Raw genomic sequence first — 21,193 nt, 5'->3', positions numbered from 1 at the left:
CAGTTGGACCCTGACAATTTCTACAAGATCCAACAGCCAGACACTAGGGAATTCTCTGTAGTAACTCAGTGCCCTCCCCATCTACTATCCTATCACCAGCCATTGGAGATATTTACTGCTGGCAGTCACAGATCAGTTGCATGTCATTGTAGTCAGTTTCATTATAGTACCTCCTCCATAAATTTATTGAGTTTTATCTTGAAGCCAATTAGGTTTTTAACTTCCATGGTTCCCCTTGAACTTCATTCCTCTGATTGTTAGAAACCTAAATTTCTATCTAATTTCAAGCCTAAAGTTATTGATTGCCAGTTATTTGTCCTTGTGTCAACACTGGTGCTTATATATCCCTCCCTAGTATTTAAACTCTGATTTATTTATCGAGAGCAATCATATTGCCCCCATCATGCTTAGTTTATTTTGGCTACACAGCCAAGCTCTTTGAGTCTTCTCCCATAATGTTTTCCTTTCCTTTTATCATCCTAGTAGCCCTTCTTTGCACCTATTCCAATTTGAATTAATCTTTCTTAAGCATGGCACACAGATGCCTTCTATAATGTCACTAACACTTCCCTGTCTCTACTAAAAATACCTAGCCTGATGCATTTTAGGATTGCATTAGCCTTTTTCACAGTCTCATCACATTGGTGGGCAATAGTCTTCCTGTGACCAATTCCAAGTCTATTTCCTCCAATATCACTTCCAACTGATACATCCTAGTTTATAGCAAAATTCTTGTTGTTGGTTCTTAAGTGCATGACCTTGCACTATTAAAATTCATTCTATTCTATTACTCCAAATTCAAGGTAATTCAGATTTTCTTATGTGAGATTCTGGTCCTTTTTTGTGGTGGCATTACCTCTCAACTTCGTGTCAGCTGCAAATTTTATTAGCACTCTTACATTTTTTGTGCAAGGTCATTAATAAAAATGTTAAATAAGACTGGCCTCAAGACTGATTCCTGAGGAATTTCACTAGTATCCTCACTCTAGCCTGAAAATTCATCTTTTAGTATGACCCAATATGACAGGGCCTCTTAACCTTTCCATTTTAATCTTAATCCCCATATTCTCAAATATAACTAATAATTTCCCATATGAAACCCCACCAGATAAATCCAGTTAGATTAGATCTGCATTTCCTTTGTCTGTCTTTTAAAGCAATGTGGTATTTTATCCCAACTACCATTTTCTTCTATGTCCTTAACTACATTCTCTTTCAAAATTTGTTCAATTGTAAAACTGAGATTAAATTTACAGGCCTGTAGTTTTCCAAATCCCTTTTTTGAAAATAAGTACTATACTGGCAATCCTCCAGTCACAGTTCATAGGTTCGTTAAAAATCCTTGCTATTGGACTTTCAATTTGATGTGCTAGTTCCTTTAATATTCTTGAATGGAGTTTATTCAAGCCCTGTGATTTAGTCACATACTACCTCAAATGTGATAATTTCTACTCCCATACACCCATTTCCATTAGCCAAATTCCTCGTTATCCTCATTAAAAACTGAGGCAAACTACTTTATTTCTTTAGCTGTTGGCCCGTGTCTAGTTTATCTTTTCCCTTCACCTCATCCTCAGTGCTTAGCAGTCCCACTTCTTTCTTTTCTTTCTATTTATACAGCTATAGAACCTTTTACTGTTGGTTTTAATTTCTCTTGCAAGGTCCAAATCTGCTTGACTTTAGGCAGTTTTTCCTATGCTTTCTGATCTCCAAGAGGTAGTGTTCCTTGCTGATTCATGCCATCTTCCATTTCCTGCAGGCTTTTTGCTTTCTCATAATCATCTGTTGAGATGCTCCCTTATGCAGCTTGCTCTGTAACTTTTACCTACGAAATGTCCCCCTTACTTGGGACACACACTTTCTGCCTCTTTGGCTTCAGTCTCTTCCACATTCAGATTCTGGAATTCTTCAGTCCAGTCTACTTGTGTTGCTTTAACATTTTAAAGTTTGCCTCTTTGAAATTAAGGATCCTAGTTGCAGACCTATTTTTGTTTATCCTTCAATTTAGTTTAAACCAAATCAGTTTGTGACCACTCAAGCCAAGGTTGTCCCCTATAACTAGTTCTTCCATGAGCTCCTCATCAATTCAAAATCTAAAATCTACCTCTTGTAGATTTGGAGAGAATTTGGTGAAAAAATGTGTCAGCTATCACATCTAGGAAAATCTGGATCCTACAATTATTTGTAGCACTTGTCCTCCTGACTTAAAACATGGGGGGAATAAGAAGTGACACCGAGCAGAAATACCCCTTGAAGGGGATATGGAATGCTTATTTCTGGAATTTTCCAGTGGCATTAGCAGGAAAAATAGAAGCTGACACAAAAGCAGTTTGAAAAAGCTGAAGCTAACTGAAGGAGACATCAGTTCTCCTTCCCAGCACACAGTTCTGTGCCCTTTAGGAACCAGACCCAACCACGGGAAGCTTAATTAGCCAGTGACAGAATGAGAAAGACATGGTCTGCCTATAAATAGGCTAACATTATTGGGTTTCAGAGATGCAACAACTAACATGACTGGGCCAGTGTAATGGCAAACAGCATTTTATGTAAATGAAGGGCTTCTGATCTAGTATCAGGGCAACGTGACTATATGTAGGGTTATGGTATGTTTTTAAAAACCACTGACTGCTTACTGCCTTCTAAGAGACTTCATCTAAAGTTCAGTGTGGCATCGCCAAGAACGGATATCCACATAGAGACTCTTGTGGTAGTTAATACTTCTAGAAACTTCATAGAAATTTCTTCATCTTCTTTCAGAGAGAGATGCCATGCAGTAATGGGGGAAACAGGATAATGGATCCATAATTCTTGAAGAAGACCTGCAGGCTGGAGGGAGGTGAGGCTGGGTTTTCCTACTATTTCCTAAGTATTCTCCTGGATGAGTCTGAATTCCCCCATGAATCTTCAAGCTCTCTTCCCTCTGCAGTCTAGTAATCCTATCTCTTAAGCAGAATACAAGTTCAGAATTCCACTTCTGGTATTTTCATATTACTTTTTTTTTCACTCCTGCATCTTAAAAAATGGGATAGACCTTTAGTTAGCTCTCTTTTTACACCTCATTTTCACAACATGACTTATGGGTCTTCATTAATGATTAAAACTTTTATTGGGCTTTGCTTTATATTGAGATTTGCTTTATATTGAGATTTCAATTGCTACTGACTATGACCAAGATATGTATTGTCTATTACTCTAAAATGAGTTATTGGTTAAATAAATCCATCTGTTCTGAAATTAGAAATAATTAAACCATTTGTTTTAATAAGCGTGACATTCAAAGTGTTAGCTTCGCATTGTGTGAAAAAACAGCATTTTGATTCAACCAGCAATGACCCTGCCCTTAATTATCTGATATTAAAAATATAACTTAGTGGAAATCATGTGGAAGGGAGGAAAATTAATAAATGGAAAAGACTGTGTGGAAAAACCATTTAAAATAAACTGTCTATATACATACAGAAGACTGCATGGATGAAGATACTAGCAACAACTACTGCAACCAATAGCCTTTAAAATAGCATCAGACATGATATTAACTTGCTGCTATTTTATGGAGCCATGAAAAATTCAAGTAAAAAGTGATTGTTGCAATCTCATAAGGAAAGGGATAAATTCTGCTTCCCAGTTACTTCAGATTTACACGTGTTACGGAGAGCAGAGGTAGCTCTGAGCTCCAAAAAACAGTGTCAAGTTAAGCATTTTATCACTGTTTCTTTGTGCTTTTCATCATTATATATCACAGTAACTCCAACCATGATTAGGATTCTGATGGCAATGGGGCGGTACAAACATTTCCTCAGTGAAGAATGGTCAAGTGGTTATTCAGTAGCCTATGCTGAGGGAGATCTGTTTTCAGTTCCTGCTTTACCACAACTCACCTGTCTAAACATGCTCAAGTCACTTGGGGTATGTCTACACTACAGAGTTAGTTCGAATTAACTTTGATAGGTGCTACACATACAAACCGCTAGTTCGAACTTAATTCGAACTAGCGGAGCGCTTAATTCGAACTAGGTAAACCTCATTCTACGAGGACTAACGCCTAGTTCGAATTAAGTAGTTTGAATTAAGGGCTGTGTAGCCACTTAATTCGAACTAGTGGGAGGCTAGCCCTCCCCAGCTTGCCCTGGTGGCCACTCTGGGCACCACCAGGGAAACTCTTCTGCCCCCCTCCCGGCCCCGGAGACCTTAAAGGGGCACGGTCTGGCTACGGTGCCCATGCCAGGTGCAAGCCTGCCAGCACCCAGCCAGCAGACCCTGCACCTGGCACGGCACGAACCAGCCACCCGCTGCCACCCAGCCCTCCGCCTCTTCCCAGGACCAGGCTGGCGGCTCCCAGGAGCCTGCCCAGGGCAGAAAGAGGCGGGCACCCGCGTGGTCTAGTGCGGAGATCGTGGACCTCATCCATGACCTCAGCACTAGGCACAGGAAAGAGGCCATCTAGGGCAGGATAGCTGCCAGCCTGGCCACTCAGGAGCAGGTTTGCATGAAAATCAAGGTGGTCCAGTGAGACCCCCGACCCTGAGCCCTGAGCTTAGAACGGCCGTACTGGGTCAGACCAAAGATCCATCTAGCCCAGTAGCCTGTCTGCTGACAGCGGCCAACACCAGCTACCCCGGAGGGGATGGACCGAAGACAATGAACAAGCCATTTGTCTCGTGCCATCCATCTCCAGCCTTCCAAAACAGACGCCAGGGACACCATTTCTACCCCCTGGCTAATACCACTCCATGGACCCAGCCTCCATGAATTTATCTAACTTCTCTTTAAACTCTGTTCTAGTTCTAGCCTTCACAGCCTCCTGCAGCAAGGAGTTCCACAGGTTGACTATTTACTTTGTGAAGAAGAACTTTCTGTTATTAGTTTGAAGCCTGATACCCATTCATTTCATTTGGTGTCCTCTAGTCCTTCTATTATAGGAACTAATGAAGAACTTTTCTTTATGCACCCTTTCCACACCACTCATGCTTTTATAGACCTCTATCATATCCCCCCTCAGTCTCCTCTTTTCTAAGCTGAAAAGTCCCAGTCTCTTTAGCCTCTCTTCATATGGGACCTGTTCCAAACCCCTGATCATTTTAGTTGCCCTCCCCTCTCCCACCCTCTCTCTTCCCCTCTCCCACCTCCTTTTCCCAGTCTCCCCCAGTTTTGTTCAATAAAGAGAGTTTCTATTTTTGAACATATGTGTCCTTTATTTTGTACATCAGGAAGGGGGGCTAGGGAAGCGTAAGTGGAAGGAGGTGAGGGAGGAATGGGGTACGAGCCCCCAATGGGGAGGACTGGGGTGGCTCTGCGGGCTCCTCGGGGTGGAAGCTCTCCTGCAGCCCCCAAACTGACACCCCCTGGATGGAAGTCTGCGGCAAGTGCAGCCGGGCTGATGGCCAAGTGCTGTGATGTGCCGAGTGTGGGCATTCAGGGCACTCCAAGCCAGGACTGCTTCGCTATCCCTCATCGAGTTAGACAAGCGAGTGGGGAACCCCTGAGAACTGTCTGTCCGGGGTGGGGGTCGGGTCCCTTTAAACACAGCCCTTGGCTAGCCTGAGACAGCAGCTCCACGCTCTAAGTCCTAATCTGATGCCCTGTCAGCAGTGATTCCGGCCATCCTTAGCCTCGGTTCAGGGTCCACTCAGTGTGGACATGCTAGTTCGAATTAGCAAAACGCTAATTCGAACTAGTTTTTAGGTCTAGATGCACTAGTTGGAATTAGCTTAGTTCGAATTAACTAATTCGAATTAAGTTAGTTTGAATTAGTGCTGTAGTGTAGACATACCCCTAGGCATGTTGGGACGAAAAATATATTAATGTTTGGAAGGTGCTCAGGTACTATAATGATGGAAGCACGTACTAATAGGACAGTTTTTGCCTAAGGAGATAATAATCCAAATAAGTATGACAAAGAAGAAATAACTGTAATTGGATGTAGATCAGATCTTAATTGACTGGCTCAAAATGACACATGGCATAGTCATGTATTGCAGCTAGATCTCCTAAATCCCAGTCAAGTGTCGTAAGAAGATGATTATCCTTTTGTGTACAAAAATATTTTTGGGTTTGTAATGGAAATGCAAGATTATATCACTCCAAATTTCAACCAGAAAATTAAAAACCCAAACGGATCAATCCTTTAAAACATACATGTCTCATATATACAATATGGATAAGCTACAGATTTTATTAGCAAAAGGGAAGAAAGAAGATTAAAAGAACCATGATACCCTTTTCCACAATGAGAAACACTAAAATTACTTCTTAGCGCAAAAATATTCTCTGCTAAAGTACATGCAACTTGGATAAATTAACCTTTGTATATAGAATGGGCCCAATCCTGAAGTATTTGCACTTAGGGTATGTCCACTCTACAGTGTTATTTTGAAATAGCTTATTTCAAAATAGCTTATTTCAAAATAACGCGTCTACACACAAAATGCATTTCGAAATAGCTTTTTGCTATTTTGAAATAGCGTGTCCACACTGAGTAGACTCTGAATTACATTTAAGGCTGGCCGGAACCAGTTCCAGCAGGGCACCAGGTCAGGACTTACTGTGTGGGGCTGCTGACTGAGGCTATCTGAGGTCTGTGCTTAAAGGGACCCCCCCAGACAGCCAGTTCTCAGGTTTCCCTGCTTGCTTGCCTACCTTGATGAGGGACAGCAAAGCATTTTGTCTCTGCATGCTCTGGTTGCCCTCACTCGGGACACCACAGCACTCTGCAACATGGAGCCAGAGCTGACCCTGGGCACTCTGGTGCTTCTCTTGGATGCGTTGCTGTGAGCCTGGCTGCACTTTCTGCAGGCTGCTATCCGGGAGGTCCATTGGGGGGCTGTCAGTATCCAGGAGGCCCTGCAAGAGAGCTTCCACCCTGAGGAGCACTAAGAGCCTCCCTGGTCTGCCCCACTGGGGGCTTGTGCCTCATTCCTCCCTCAAGTCCTTCCACTTACCCCTCCCTAACCCCCCTTCGTGATGTCAAATAAAATACATGTATTTTCATGAACACAAACTCTCTTTATTTAACAAAACTGGGGTGGGGGGGTGAAACTCTGGTGAGACTGGGGAAAGAAGGTGGGAGAGGGGAGGAGAGAGGGCAGGGGGAGACCTGGGAGGAGGGAGCTGGAAGGGGTAAACAAGAGGAAGAAGGGGGAAGGAAATCTCAGGGCTCAGGGTTGGGGGTCTCGCCAGACCAACTTGATTTTCATGCAAACCTGCTCCTGGGTTTGCATGTGACCTTTGGTCACCAGCCTGGAAGCTATCCTGTCATAGATAGCTGCATTCGTCCCTCTAGTGCAGAGATCATGGATGTTGGGGGCATCCCCCCGAAACCTGAATAAGGTCCATGATCTCCACCCTGGACCAGGAAGGTGCCCGCCTTCTCCAGGCCCTGGCAGGCTCCTGGGAGCTGGCAGACTGCTCTTGGGGAGCAGTGGAGGGCTGGCTGCCAGTGGCTTTCTGGCTCATGTTTTGGGACCACTGGGTCAGGGGCAGTGACGGCTGGCTCTCGGCCTGCAGGCTTGGAGCTGGCACAGGCACAGTGGCCAGAGTCTACCCCTTTAATGGCTCAGGGGAGTGATGGAGGGAGAGGAATGTTCTTGGTTGAGGCTGGAGTGGCCACCAGGGCACCCTGGGAAGGCTGGAGGTCCCCTATTTCGAAATAAGTATCTACACAGCACTTGTTTCGAAATAGCTATTTCGAATTTGGCGTTATTCCTCGTAGAATGAGGTTTACCAAATTCAAAATAAGCATTCCACTATTTTTAATTTATTTTGAAATAGCGGTTAGGCTGTGTAGACACTAGGAAAGTTATTTCAAAATAAGGGCTGTTATTTCAGAATAACTTTGCTGTGTAGACATACCCTTACAGACTACCAGCTGGCTGCTGAACAAGGCACTTTTGTTAAATATGACAACAAGCTTCGTCATGAAATATATGATGCTCTCAAGAATTGATGAAAAATATATTTTCTCACTGATACACCAGCTATCCAAAGAGAATAAACTGTTAATTCATGTGAAACATTCCATTAGAAGGATTACAAACATTTTCTCTGTTGCCATGCTGAAAATCTGACACGCCATGCAGTGCTGATTACTGGACACATCTAAAGAACCAGTGTATAATGCTGCCCTTAACCAGATGAAGATTGCTGATGGTATTTTGATTATAGTCTGAGTTTTCTTGCTCTTCACCTTGCTCTCTTGAGTCATGATCTTGCAAGAGGTGAATTGAGGTTTACCTCTATGGAAACTAAAAGTGTTGATCACTATTCAAGAAGTATGATCACTACTCAAGAAGTACTCAACACCTTGTAGTTTTGGGGTCTGCTTGCTTCATCACATAATAAATTATTTTGTGTTTATGACATCATTGATTTTTGACATGAAAAGGGGCTGAAGTATGCATGAATGTTGCGTGAACATAGCAAAACAAATTCTATTTAAATATTTATAGAAGTTGCTTTTACTACACTAGTGCCCCCCTTTTTCTATAAATGTTTGAGCAATCCACTTGAACTGACATAAATGTTTGTAGAAAGCTAAATCCAAAAGGCCCATGCAAAAGCAGTCACAGAACCTGAAGGTTCTCTAGCTAGGGTTGTAATATTCAGATCCTCTTGGATCAGCACAGAAGGGAACGTGTAACACACACTCCCAAGGGGTTACACTTGCCAAATAATACAGGAACAGAAAAAAACACAACCTTGTAATGTATATAACCAATCACAATTAAGCCAGACACCTCTAATTTTGCATATTTGTTATCCCCTGGCGAGAAGATATTCTGTGACCAGAACAAAAGGCTTAATTCGTTGAATAATATTATTCATTGAAAATTATTTGCTCAGTTCTATTCAGCATTATTCACAGGCATTTTTTTTTGACAAAATATGTTTTCATCCAAATCCCCTCAATTTGTTAAAAGCAAAATTGGTCATGGAAAAATATTAGTATTGATGAAGTTCTAATTTCAAAATATTTTTGGAAAAAAAGTGGTGAAATTATCTAAAAATCCCTTTTCAAGATTTTTGAAACAAAAATTCATTTTGTCACTTTGAAATTACTTTTCAGTTAATAAAAAACTGTAGATAAACAGTGAAGTAAAAATGAAATATTTAGCAATTATGTAAATGAAATTTTTTGACTGACCCCATTACATTTTTATTTCAGATTTTCAGCTTGAGAGAACTCGAGATTTTGATTTTTCATCAAAATCACAGTTTACTAGAGACATGATCCCTTAACTGTCAGATATCTTCTTATAGAGACAAAGACATAGTAATAGCCAATGGCTGAAAGTCAAAACAGCCAAATTCACCGTGGAAAGAGGATGTACACTTTTAATACAGAGAAATTAACTAACAGAATATTTTTTCTGGGGATGAGGTGAATTCTCCATCACTGAAATGTCTGAATCAGAATGGGATATCCTTCTAAAAGATAGTCTTTAGTTCAGTCGCCAATTACTTGGTTTTATACAGGAATTTGTGTATAAAATTTTATTGCTTGTTTTATGAAGAAAGTCAGATTACATTATCACAATAATCTGGCGTAGTTTTAAAATCTGTAAGAGTTTACAATATCTATCTATCTATCTATCTATCTATCTACAGACATAGGTCATCAGTGGAGAGGAGGACTGAACAGGTATGTTTTAAGGAGGGATTTGAAAGCGAAAGGGGATATTTGGCAGATGTCAGGAATAGGGGCAATGAAAAACTACAGAGGGAGACAAAGAGAGGAATAAGGTGAAAGGATGTATATGATCATAAGGAAACAGAAAAAGAAAGAATACTGAGATTGGAGGTAAGATGTTAATAAAGAGTTTCATCTATATGGACTAAAACCCTCAATTTTATATGGTAAAAGGAAGCCAGAATAATGGAATGATTTAAGAATGGAGTGACACATTTGAAACCATGGAAAAGGCAGAAAATGGTCTGTGACTCTTATTCCAAAACAAAATCATCAAGAGATGAAGCAAAGAATCCTGAAAACCTTGTGTGTGGCCATTGGATCAGAGTTAAGTGTAATAGATTCCCCTGCATAAAAATCAATCCACCAAAGAAAAGCAACTCAGAGATCTCCACCAAAATATCCTGTCCTGGATCTGTCCTCTTCTCTGCTTTCCCTCAAAATCGTGAGACTGCCTTGCAGAATTCCGGAGAAGGAGAATAGTTAACAAGAAAAGAAGCATGCATCAATAGCAGTTGCTTTGGTTACAAAGGCATATAAGCGTGTACAGACGTGACAAGTTATTTTCAGCTTTATCCAGAGAGAAAGAGATATGTCCCAAGATGGTGTCATGCCCCACAAAATACTGGGAAATAATTGCTGTAGGCTCTCTTGACTTAATGCTGAAGGCACAGGATTCAGCAACTCAAAAAAAGTAAGGTCATTGTTTGTGCATGTTGAACATACAGTGCTTTCTAAGGGAGCAGTCCTTCTACTGATTTCAGTGGGCACAATATTGAGCCCAGATGCGAGCACTCTTAGATGTTATTGGGTCCTTAGACTAGCCCTGGGGTAGGCAACTACCAGACCGCAGGCCAGATCTAATCCACTAGGATTAGCCCCTGGCAGGCCCCCACCACTGTATTGACTGTGCCTCTGCATGTACTGGTGATTGCAGCTTCATTGGCCCCAGATTGGACAATGGGGGCTGTGGGAAGAATTGTTCCAGTCTATCCCACTTCCCAATGGCTGGGAACGGTGATCCATGGCCAACGGGAACTGCTATCACTGGTACCTGTGTAGGCGCAGGTAAATATAGCAGCAATGGCCTGTATGTGGCTAACCCTGGCAAACTGCTGCCATTTTATTGCCCATCCTTGGTCTAGCCCATGCCAAAGACACTAAATTGAAAGGCAGTATCTTTGTCCACTGAAGCAATGTCTGCCTTACAGTGAAAATCAAGAACCTGCAGTGCTTATACAAATGGGAAAATCTTCATTGACACTTCACAGCTTCTTCAAATCAAGGAGACAAGCACTTCCAGCTCCAAGGAGAGGCAGAAGAGAAAAAGGAACAGAGATGGGCAAGACTACATGTTCCCATCACTGCAGCTGAAACTTTACTGGATCTCTTGGGGTACATCTATTGCAATGCTATTTTGGGATACTCCAGTATCCCAAAATAGCTATCCCATGTCTTCACAGCAAGCCCATTATTTTGGGCTCACTATTCCAATGTCCCTGTAAACCTCATTCTATGTGGAGTAAGGGACATTTTGGAATAGTGCTTTATTTTGAAATTTGGCGCTGTGCAGACAGCTCCAAATGATGAAATAAGCTATTTTGAAATAGCATTGAAACAAGATACGCAATTTGTGTAGCTGAAATTGCATATTTTATTTCGAGTTATGGTGCAGCGTAGATGCACCCTTGCAGTGAATCCCTAGGGGTATGTCTACACTATAGCGCTAATTCGAACTAACTTAGTTCGACTTGGTTAATTCGAACTAAGCTAATTCTAACTAACGCATCTAGAACTAAAAACTAGTTCGAATTAGCGTTTTGCTAATTCGAACTAGCATGTCCACATTAAGTGGACCCTGAAGTGGGATTAAGGATGGCCGGAAGCAGTGCCGGCAGGGCATCAGAGGAGGACTTAGAGCATGGAGATGCTGTCTCAGGCTAGCCGAGGGCTGTGCTTAAAGGGTCTCGACCCCCACCCCAGACAGACAGATCTCAGGGGTGCCCCGCTTGCAAAGCAGTCCTGGCTTGGAATGCCCTGACTACCCACACTGGGCACATCACAGCACTCGGCCATCAGCCCGGCTGCACTTGCCGCAGGCTGCCATCTGGGGAGAGGGGGCTATCGGGGGGCTGCAGGAGAGCTTCCACCCCCAGAAGCCCGCAGAGCCAGCCCAGTCCTCCCCATCGGGGGCTCATGCCCCATTCCTCCCTCACCTCCTTCCACTTACCCTTCCCTAGCCCCTCTTCTTGATGTACAAAATAAAGATAACGTGTCTTCCAACATGGAATCTGTCTTTATTGAACAAAACTGGGAGAGACTGGGAAAAGGAGGTGGGAGAGGGGAAGAGAGAGGCTGGGAGAGGGGAGGGCAACTAAAATGATCAGGGGTTGGGAACAGGTCCCATATGAAGAGAGGCTAAAGAGACTGGGACTTTTCAGCTTAGAAAAGAGGAGATGGAGGGGGGACAGGATAGAGGTCTCTAAAAGCAGGAGTTGGGTGGAGACGGTGCATACAGAAGAGTTCTTCATTAGTTCCCATAAAGAAGGATTAGAGGACACCAAAGGAAAGGAATGGGTAGCAGGCTTCAGACTAGTAACAGAACGTTGTTCTTCACAAAGCAAAGAGTCAACCTGTGGAACTCCTTGCTGCAGGAGGCTGTGAAGGCTAGAACTGGAACAGAGTTTAAAGGGAAGTGAGATCAAGTCATGGAGGTTGGGTCCATGGAGTGGTATTAGCCAGGGGGTAGGAGTGGTGTCCCTTCCCAAGGTTTGTGGAAGGCTGGAGATGGATGGCATGAGACAAATGGCTTGGTCACTGTCTTTGGTCCATCCCCTCCAGGGTCGCTAGGGTTGGCCGCTGTCGGCAGACAGGCTACTGGGCTAGATGGACCTTTGGTCTGACCCAGGACAGCCATTGTAAGCTCAGGGCTCAGGGTCGGGGGTCTCAGTGGACCCTCTTGATTCTCTTGCACACCTGCTCCTGGGTGGCCAGGCTGGCAGCTATCCTGCCCAAGCCAGCCACTTTCCTTTGCCTAGTGCGGAGATCGTGGACGAGGTCCACGATGCCTGCACTAGCCCAGGCATGTGCCCGCCTCTTGCGGTCCAGGGCAAGCTCCCGGGAGCCGCCAGCCTGGTCCCGGGAAGAGGGGGAGGGCTGGGGGGCATCAGGTGGGTGGCTCGATCCGTGCCAGGTGCAGGGTCTGCTGGCTGGGTGCTGTAGCCGTAGCCAGCCCATGGCCCTTTAAGGGGTCCAGGGCCGGGAGTGGGGCAGACGAGTTTCCCTGGTGTTGGCCAGAGTGGCCACCAGGGAAACCTGGGGAGGGCTAGCCTCCCACTAGTTCGAATTAAGGGGCTACACACCCCTTAATTCAAACTAGCTAGTTCGAACTAGGCTTAATCCTCGTGGAATGAGGATTACCTAGTTCGAACTAAGCGCTCCGTTAGTTCGAATTATATTCGAACTAACGGAGCGCTAGTGTAGCACCTGTGAAAGTTAGTTCGAACTAACTTTGTAGTGTAGACATACCCTAGGAGACAAATACTCTTCGCAGTGCCCTGTCCATGAATCAAGCCCACAGCATGGGAGTGTAGCTGGGCGCTGGGCTGAGGTAGAGGTTAAGCCTGAGGGCTGCTGCTACACTGATCCTTTGGTCTTGTCACATTTGAAAGTTTTCAGGCACAGCAAATGTGAACCCAATGGGCTATACTCTGAGCTAGACATGCTTTGCTCTCACAAGAGTTTCTAGGGTGAGACATGTTCCTGTGAGTAAATAGGAAGTCAGGGGAGGTAGCTAACAGCTTAGGAAAGCGAGAAGTCATGCTGCAGCCTTCGAGAAGTGACGCTGGAAGATAAAGGGCCTGATTCTGATCTTCATCACGCTGGAATAAAGTAGAAGTGATTTATTTTCTTTTGAGCTTCATACAACAAAGAATAACTGTGATGTGGTGAATGGAGTTATGCTGGTGTACAATGGTGTCAGCAGGACCAGAATCAGATTCTGATATTTTCTTATAAGGAAAAGTTCATGCATAATGTATGAAACCTTTGTTGATAGTGTGGACTTTTATTAACCAGTTAATCAGTTAGGGTATGTCTACACTACCACCCTAGATCGAACTAGAATGGTAATGTAGGCAACTGGAGTTGCAAATGAAGCCCGGGATTTGAATTTCCCGGGCTTCATTTGCATGTTGCCGGGCGCCGCCATTTTTAAATGTCCGCTAGTGCGGACTCCATGCCCCGCGGCTACACACGGCATGGACTAGGTAGTTCGGATTAGGCTTCCTATTCCGAACTACCGTTACTCCTCGTCTACCTAGTCCATGCCGCGTGTAGCCGCAGGGCACGGAGTCCGCACTAGCGGACATTTAAAAATGGCGGCACCCTGCAATATGCAAATGAAGCACGGGAAATTCAAATCCCGGGCTTCATTTGCAACTCCGGTTGCCTACATTACCACCCTAGTTTGACCTAGGGTGGTAGTGTAGACATACCCCCTGGGACAAAGCCGCTTGGCAGAAAACTTCTTTCATCTAATCAGGCTGGGAAGTGTTTGCTTGTGGACAATTGGGTGTAAAGATAGGGAGGTACATCTGGGGCAAATATCAATCTGGGAGCAGAATTAGCTTTACGATGGACAGGGCCACAAGCCAAGTTGAGCCCTCTACAGGCATGTCTACACTAGTGTAACCCCCAAGGAGATTACCTAGATTCCTGGGCTTTTGTCTGCTGGTGGCTCAGGGAGAGGCACACTGTCCCTGGTAGGGAGGGGGAGCCAAGGCAAACTCAGAATCTGCCCAGGAACAAATGGGGAGTGAGGTGCTTCTCCCAGGGAGTTCAGGAAAGGGGAGAGGCCATTGTTTTTTATGAGTCAGTCTGGAGCCAGCCAGGCTGTGTGAGAAGCTGGTAAGCCCCAGGCCTGCATGCAGGGTCCCCCCTGAGAAGTGGCCTCTAGGAACCTGAAAGCAAGATCCCTCAGCTGGGTTTTCCTTCTCCGCTGATGATTCCCAGTTTGTAGATTTTGCTGGGAAACTTCTCCAGCCAGGCGGAGCTAGCCTTCCCGCCCCCTAGGTGAGACCAGTCACCCCATGGTCAGCTCTGATCTGACTGCTAGTTCAGGGCTGCTGCCTGCTGTGTGTGTGTCTGGGCACTGGGCTAGCAGACTACAGTATGGATTCTAGTACAGTTGCGGAATCTGCACCTTGAGCTCTGCACCCCTTTTTGGTGACGGGAAATCCTGGGACCGAAGCAGCCTGATTCCTGCCTGAATAGGATCCCTGCTAGCAGAGATCAGCCCCTCTGCAGTGACTGTGGAGTCCAGAGTCATCTCTGAGCCAGAGGATCATTCATGGAGTTTGTGAGTGGACCATCTTTTAGTTAGTCAGTCAGGGAATTTGTTTTGGGGACCCCCTACTCCCTGAACTGTGTCCTCAAGCCAGGGAGTAAGGGTTTGGGGATTTTATAACCTGCTGCATATTAAACCTGTGGAGGGATTTATCACCTTCTCCCACTTGTGAGTCCTTTGGGCTTTACTGAACCCAATCAGCCACACTGCTAAACCGCTACAGAGAAGAATTTTATGGTTATAGGTCATCAAGGGCCCCAACAAAGTATGCATACCAACGGGACACTTACATTTGCTACATCAAGTCACTGGACGTATTAGCAGCGTGGGCACTGGTGAACCTAAAAATAGTGTTTTACCCTGTTATGTTATAATTGTTTCCTTTTTAATATAATTATTGTGTTGAATATATTGTATGTGTTTGTGTTATTTTTTGAAGTCTCCAACTATCTGGCAAGTAAGTGAGGATTACCCTGTGGTTAGAATTTTCCTCCCAAATTGCCCTGGTGACCCTGCCAGGAAGGAGTGAGGGGGGGTGGAGGCACCGTCAAATAAATTCATAGGAAAAAATAAAGAAGATACACCCTGCTGAGTGGGTGACAGGAACCAGAAGAACCGGAACCTGTAGGCAGATTGGCATTAAAGAAGGTAATTGGGTTACCTAGGAAATTATTTCAAAATAACTTATTTCAAAATAACTCCTGAAATATCTATTTCAAAATAGCATGTCCACACTACAGAGAAGCCTCAAAATTAGTCCCAGGTGGCTCCCATAATGTAGACTTGCTGCCTCAACGTAGAGCCCCAGGAAGCACTGAGGAGTAATTATTTGGAATGACTCTGGGGAATTGTTATTTTGAAATAACAGCAGTGGAGCGTCCACGCTACCGCTATTTTGAAATAAGTGTTATTCCTTATGGAAAGTGGGAGTTATTATTTCAAAATAACCAGACCCTTATTTCAAAATAGCAGGCTTGGTAATGTAAGATGCTCCACTTGTTATTTTGAAATAATAATAAACCAGGACTAAGTGCTAGTGTAATCCACATAGCTATTGGGCGTGGTTCACTGTCCCACGTAGTGGTACCTAGACCACTTACAGAAAGAGAGGCTGAGTGTGCTCTATAGCCTTAGCCAGAGAGAGAGAGAGCCAGATCAAACTATAGAGGCTCATGCAGTAAGCTCCAGAGGGCAGGTTTGGTTCTGCTTCTCTGTGCTACAATGGGAAGTGAAGGAACAACCCAAGAGTTTCTGCTAATGGTAGAGGAGTGACCTGTTTCCTTCCTCTCTGTTCTCACTGCCAGAAAAGTGAACAGGATCCTATCTAAAAATTGCTGAGGGTGCATGGAACCTTAGCTGCCACACAGCCTTTCCCACATGCTTTGGTCTGCTTAGGGCCAGCTTGGGCAATCAGGATGGCACAAACAGGAAGGGGAGAAGTAGGTAATGAATGCTCATGGAGTAGATGGGAAGACTGCAACTGAAAAATAAGATCTGCTTTTATTAACCCCTTATCCCAATCCTAACAATACAAAGGCAGCAAGGAGGAGAGACTCTCAAGCAGATATGTGTTTGTACACATGGATTTGTGGGTGTGTTTGAGAGAGAGGGTAGAGATTGAACTAGTCAAATAAGCTAGCACTAAGCCTCTGGGCCCAGCAAATATTTAACTTGATCATTTGCAAGAATATGAGTATTCCCATTCCAAAAAGTGGGGCTACTTATGTGCTTAAATTTAAGCATGCATTTGTGTGCTTTATTAGATCAGGATCCTGATCCTACAAAACCGTACTCAAGGGAGTAATCATTGCTTAAGTGATGAGACCCATTGAAGCTACTAGGACTACATGCAGCTATTAATCTGTGCAGAACTGGGATCCTAATTTGGGGTCTTTCTGAGTGTATTCTGTTTCCTTGAGTCCACTAATTTGGTCTTTTTCCCTTCCAGTTGAAAAAGCATGAAAAATTATCAGAAAAACACAGTCTCAGGCACATTTTTTAAAAAGTGTCAGTATCCTGAATTAAATTTTATAGCAGTCCATAAAATTGAAATATGAGCCAAGGGTTAACAACAACCTTGAATTTTGCCCTGAAAATTAGTCCCAGAAAATCTACTTAATTATAAATACGTTAGCACTATACAGTGTCCTGCTGATTGATATGCCCCAGAGCTATCTTTGTCGGCAGTCTTTTAAGCACTAATCCTTCATTTTGGTTCTAATAGTAAGATGGGCTCCTCCTTCGTAGTTAGACCATCAATTTTTACCTGCCAATACAGTTTGATGAGCTTGCTTATGTGCTGCTCACTGCCTCCTGACAGCCAGTACATGTAGTCAGCAGTCATGGCACTCCTAGCGACAAGAGTAGAATAAAGACATGAATGTTGGGAAGGGGGGGGGGAGGGTCTGAAAAGTTCCAAGTGTTTAAAGTAGATAATATAAAATAATATAAAATGAATATAATATAAGTTTATATAAAAAGGGTGCACAGTAATACATAACTATCGGTCGCTGCTCAACAGTGAAACACATTTTGGAAATACAGCAAGCATTTTTATTAGATAGCTAAGCTCTATGCGAGAAAACATTTTTTCTGTTTATGGGTTTTCTATTTATATTGTGCACAAATATTTAATGGCTGCTCAAAATATATTATCCTGGCTGCTGATTATTATGTTTTAAAGCATTTATGGACTAAAATATATTAAATACAGGCTAGATTTCTTCCAGAATAGCACTGGGATGTAGGGTAAAGTGCAAATCTGAGAATATCTCAGTCTCTACAGCAAAGTCAAACATAGTTCACCTTTGATTAAATTATGCTATAAAAAACCCCCAAAGCAATCAGCAATCTTTGCATCTAATTGAATACGCTTTAGTATCCAGACTGTTTGTTACAACCATTGCATTACTCTTATTAGACTGGGGGGATATTAAAAACTATTGTAAAGCAGATATTAATGCGTTGCTTTCACTGACTTTAGAAAATCAGTTTGCTTTTATGGCTGCTTTTCCACACTGCTCTCCATTTCTTATCCTCTGGAGATTCCAAATCCAATTAAATGTGACTAGATGTAATTCCAAATTGTCACTTTAGTCAATTAAACATATAATAATCTTGTGTACCTAATTACTAGCACCAAAAGTTTATTTGTTGATGTAGTGCTATCAATGTGTATGTCTGCATGTTTCCCTTATCATTGCCTATATATTAATTGTACTTTGACATTACTGTAAATTGAATTTGAAATCCCCCCCCCCCCAGTTAAGTGTATTGCAAATTGTAATCCCAATCCTGTTGTAATACTCTTTCGGACTGTTTTCCAAGACAGTATTATGTTCTTAACAAGATCTGACCAAAAATTACAAGGATTTAATAATAAACATTTCAAAGCAGGTCTGGTATTAGAGCGGGTGCATATTGTGATACTGTATTATAGAAATATAGACACAGGAACTAAGTCTGCATGCTGCTTCCATTGACTTCAATGGGAGAGAGATGACTTCAGTGGAAGCCATGGATTTTCATAGGGTATGTCTACACTAGCCCCCTAGTTCGAACTAGGGAGGATAATGTAGGCATTCGAAGTTGCAAATGAAGCCCGGGATTTAAATATCCCGGGATTTATTTGCATGTTTCCGTCTGGTCGCCATTTTGAAATTCTACTAGCCCAAAGTAACTGCCCGTGGCTACACGCGACAGTGAAACGGCAATTCAAACTAAGTCCTTAGTTCGAATTAACTGTTACACCTCATTGCAGGAGGAGTAACAGTTAATACGAACTAAGGATTTAGTTCAGATTAACTTCTGACTGTCGTGTGTAGCGCGGGTAGTCAGAACTAAGGGGATTTAAAAATGGCGCCCGCCCGGGAACATGCAAATGAAGCCCAGGATATTTAAATCCCGGGCTTCATGTGCAAGTTCGAATGCCTACATTAGCTACCCTAGTTTGAACTAGGGGGCTAGTGTAGACAAACCCTAACTGAGCACAATTAGTACTCTTGTACCCTGATTCAGTAGACACAAAGGGTGAAATCATGGCCATTGTGATATCAATGGCAAAATTCCCATTAACTTTCACATGGCCAGGATTTCACCTCAAACAGGCAACTGAGAGGGAAGGGAGAAGATACATACAAATTCTGCAAGAGATCTGGAGGGATTTTGCCTAAATTGGTAGAACTATTCAATACTGGGTTTTACAATTTATATGCAGGGAGATCTGTAATATTTCTACTTGATCCTGTAAAGACAATAGCTAGCATTGCTATGTGCTAAGCGCACATGCAAATGATGCTGTCCTCTAGGGTCTAGTCCAAAAGAAAGATAACAGACTTTTATTATGAACTAAAGCAGTTGTTGAAGTCAAGTGGCAAGATATGAAGAAGGTCAGAGAAGATCTTAGTTGTAGTTCCAGTTCACCAGGCATATATGTGATGAGGGGAGATTTATTTAACAACTGTACCTACTAGCTGCAGCTATGGATTCTTTCCAATACCAAGATATGTTATCTATCCAGGTTTAACATGTGTCCATTTCTAAGCTTTGCTGAAATGGGGAGGTGCACAGATAGGCTCCATAATTCATTCAGATGGCTTTTTGTTAGGAGAATGCAGAAATAAGTGGACATTTGCTGGTTGGGAATGCATCTGGACCTGTTACTCAACAACTGCTACAATGTTAAAGAATAAATTTTGCAAATCCCAGTACAAAATGTCATGTCTATCATGGCCTCATTTTGTCCACTGCAACGTGAATGTGCCACCGTGAGGATGCCAACCAGCTCTGGCATGGGCTAAATACAACCAGGTGGATTGGTTGGCATATGCCAGCAGTTTGTTTCCCCATCCTCACTGCAGACAGCACTTGCTAAGCTTATCATTCAGATGACTCCATCCTATTCTGTGGTGGATCTGGGTCAGACAAACAGAGAGAAACTGGATACAAATTTGAAGAAGGCAGCTTGGGTGAAAGTGATCATGAAATAACAGAGGTCATGATTCTAAGCAATGATAAGAGAGAAAAGAGAAGAATAAAGACAATGGACTTCAAAAAGTGAAACTTTAGCAAAGTAATTAAAAGCAAATCTAAGGAAAAATGAGAATTCAGGAAAATTTGCAGGTTTTTTTAAGCAAGATCATTAAGGGCACAAAAGCAAACTATTCCCGTGCATATTAGAGATAAGAATTAAGTTAAAAGACAACCCTCTCTTAAACAGGAGATTTTTGACATCCTGAAATTCAAGAGAGAGTCACGCAAAAAGTGGCAATTAGGTCAAATTACAAAGGATGACTACGTACAAAAATAACATAAGCATGCAGGAACAAAATTAGAAAGACCAATGCAAAAACCCCAAGATTACATTATCTAGGGACATTAAAGATAACAAGAAAACATTTTACAAATCTGTAAGAAACAAGAAGAGCACCAACAACACTACTCAATGAGGAGGGAAAGACAATAACTGAAAACATACCAATGGCTAAAGTGTTAAATACCTTTTTGCTTTCAGGTTTCATTAGAAAAGTTAGCATTGATTTGATGACTAACATCAGTATAAATTAATTAGAATCGGAGGCTAAAATAGGAAAAGAATAAGTTAAGAATTACTCAGACATGTTAGATGTCTTCAAAGTAGGACCCGATGAAATACATCCTAGAATAATTAAGTAACTTGCTGAAGAGATCTATGATCCATTCGTGAAGATCTTTGAGAATTCAGAGAATGGAGAGATTCCAGAAAATTGGAAAAGGGCAAATATAGCACCTATGTATGAAAAGGAGAATAAGGAAAACCCTGGGAATTATAGACCAGTCACTTTAACTTTGACACCTGGATAGGCAATGGATCAAATATTCAAAGAAATCATTTGTAAGTACCTAGAAGAAAATAAGGTTATAAGTAACAGTCAAGAACAAATCATGTCAAACCAACCTAATATCCTTCTTGAGCAGGGTAACAAACTTTCTAGATGGAGGGAAGCAGTAGATTTGATATAACTTGACATTAGTAAGGCTTTTGATACTTTCTCACATGACCTTCTTATAAACAAAATTAGGAAATATAGCTTAGAGGGACTTTCCATAAGGTGGCTGCACAACTGGTTGGAAAAACATACTCAGAGAGTAGTTAACAATGGTTTACAATCAAGTTGGAAGGG

The 21,193-nt window shown here is 42.7% G+C and overlaps 1 protein-coding gene across 1 annotated transcript in view; it reads right to left on the bottom strand.

Moving 5' to 3' along the window:
- Positions 1-21,193, bottom strand: part of SPATA16 (spermatogenesis associated 16) — a 162,023-nt gene that overhangs the window by 54,822 nt on the left and 86,008 nt on the right. Inside the window, exon 5 of the mRNA XM_025190469.3 lies at positions 17,299-17,383. Within this exon, the coding sequence (XP_025046254.3) occupies positions 17,299-17,383 (85 nt within the window). The remainder of the gene's footprint in view (positions 1-17,298; positions 17,384-21,193) is intronic.

This window comes from Pelodiscus sinensis, chromosome 10, assembly GCF_052426305.1.
Source record: "Pelodiscus sinensis isolate ZL-2025 chromosome 10, ASM5242630v1, whole genome shotgun sequence".
NCBI classification, from domain to species: domain Eukaryota; kingdom Metazoa; phylum Chordata; order Testudines; family Trionychidae; genus Pelodiscus; species Pelodiscus sinensis.
The sequence above is the reverse complement of the archived record's forward strand: the minus strand, read 5'-3'. Positions and strand labels throughout refer to the sequence as shown.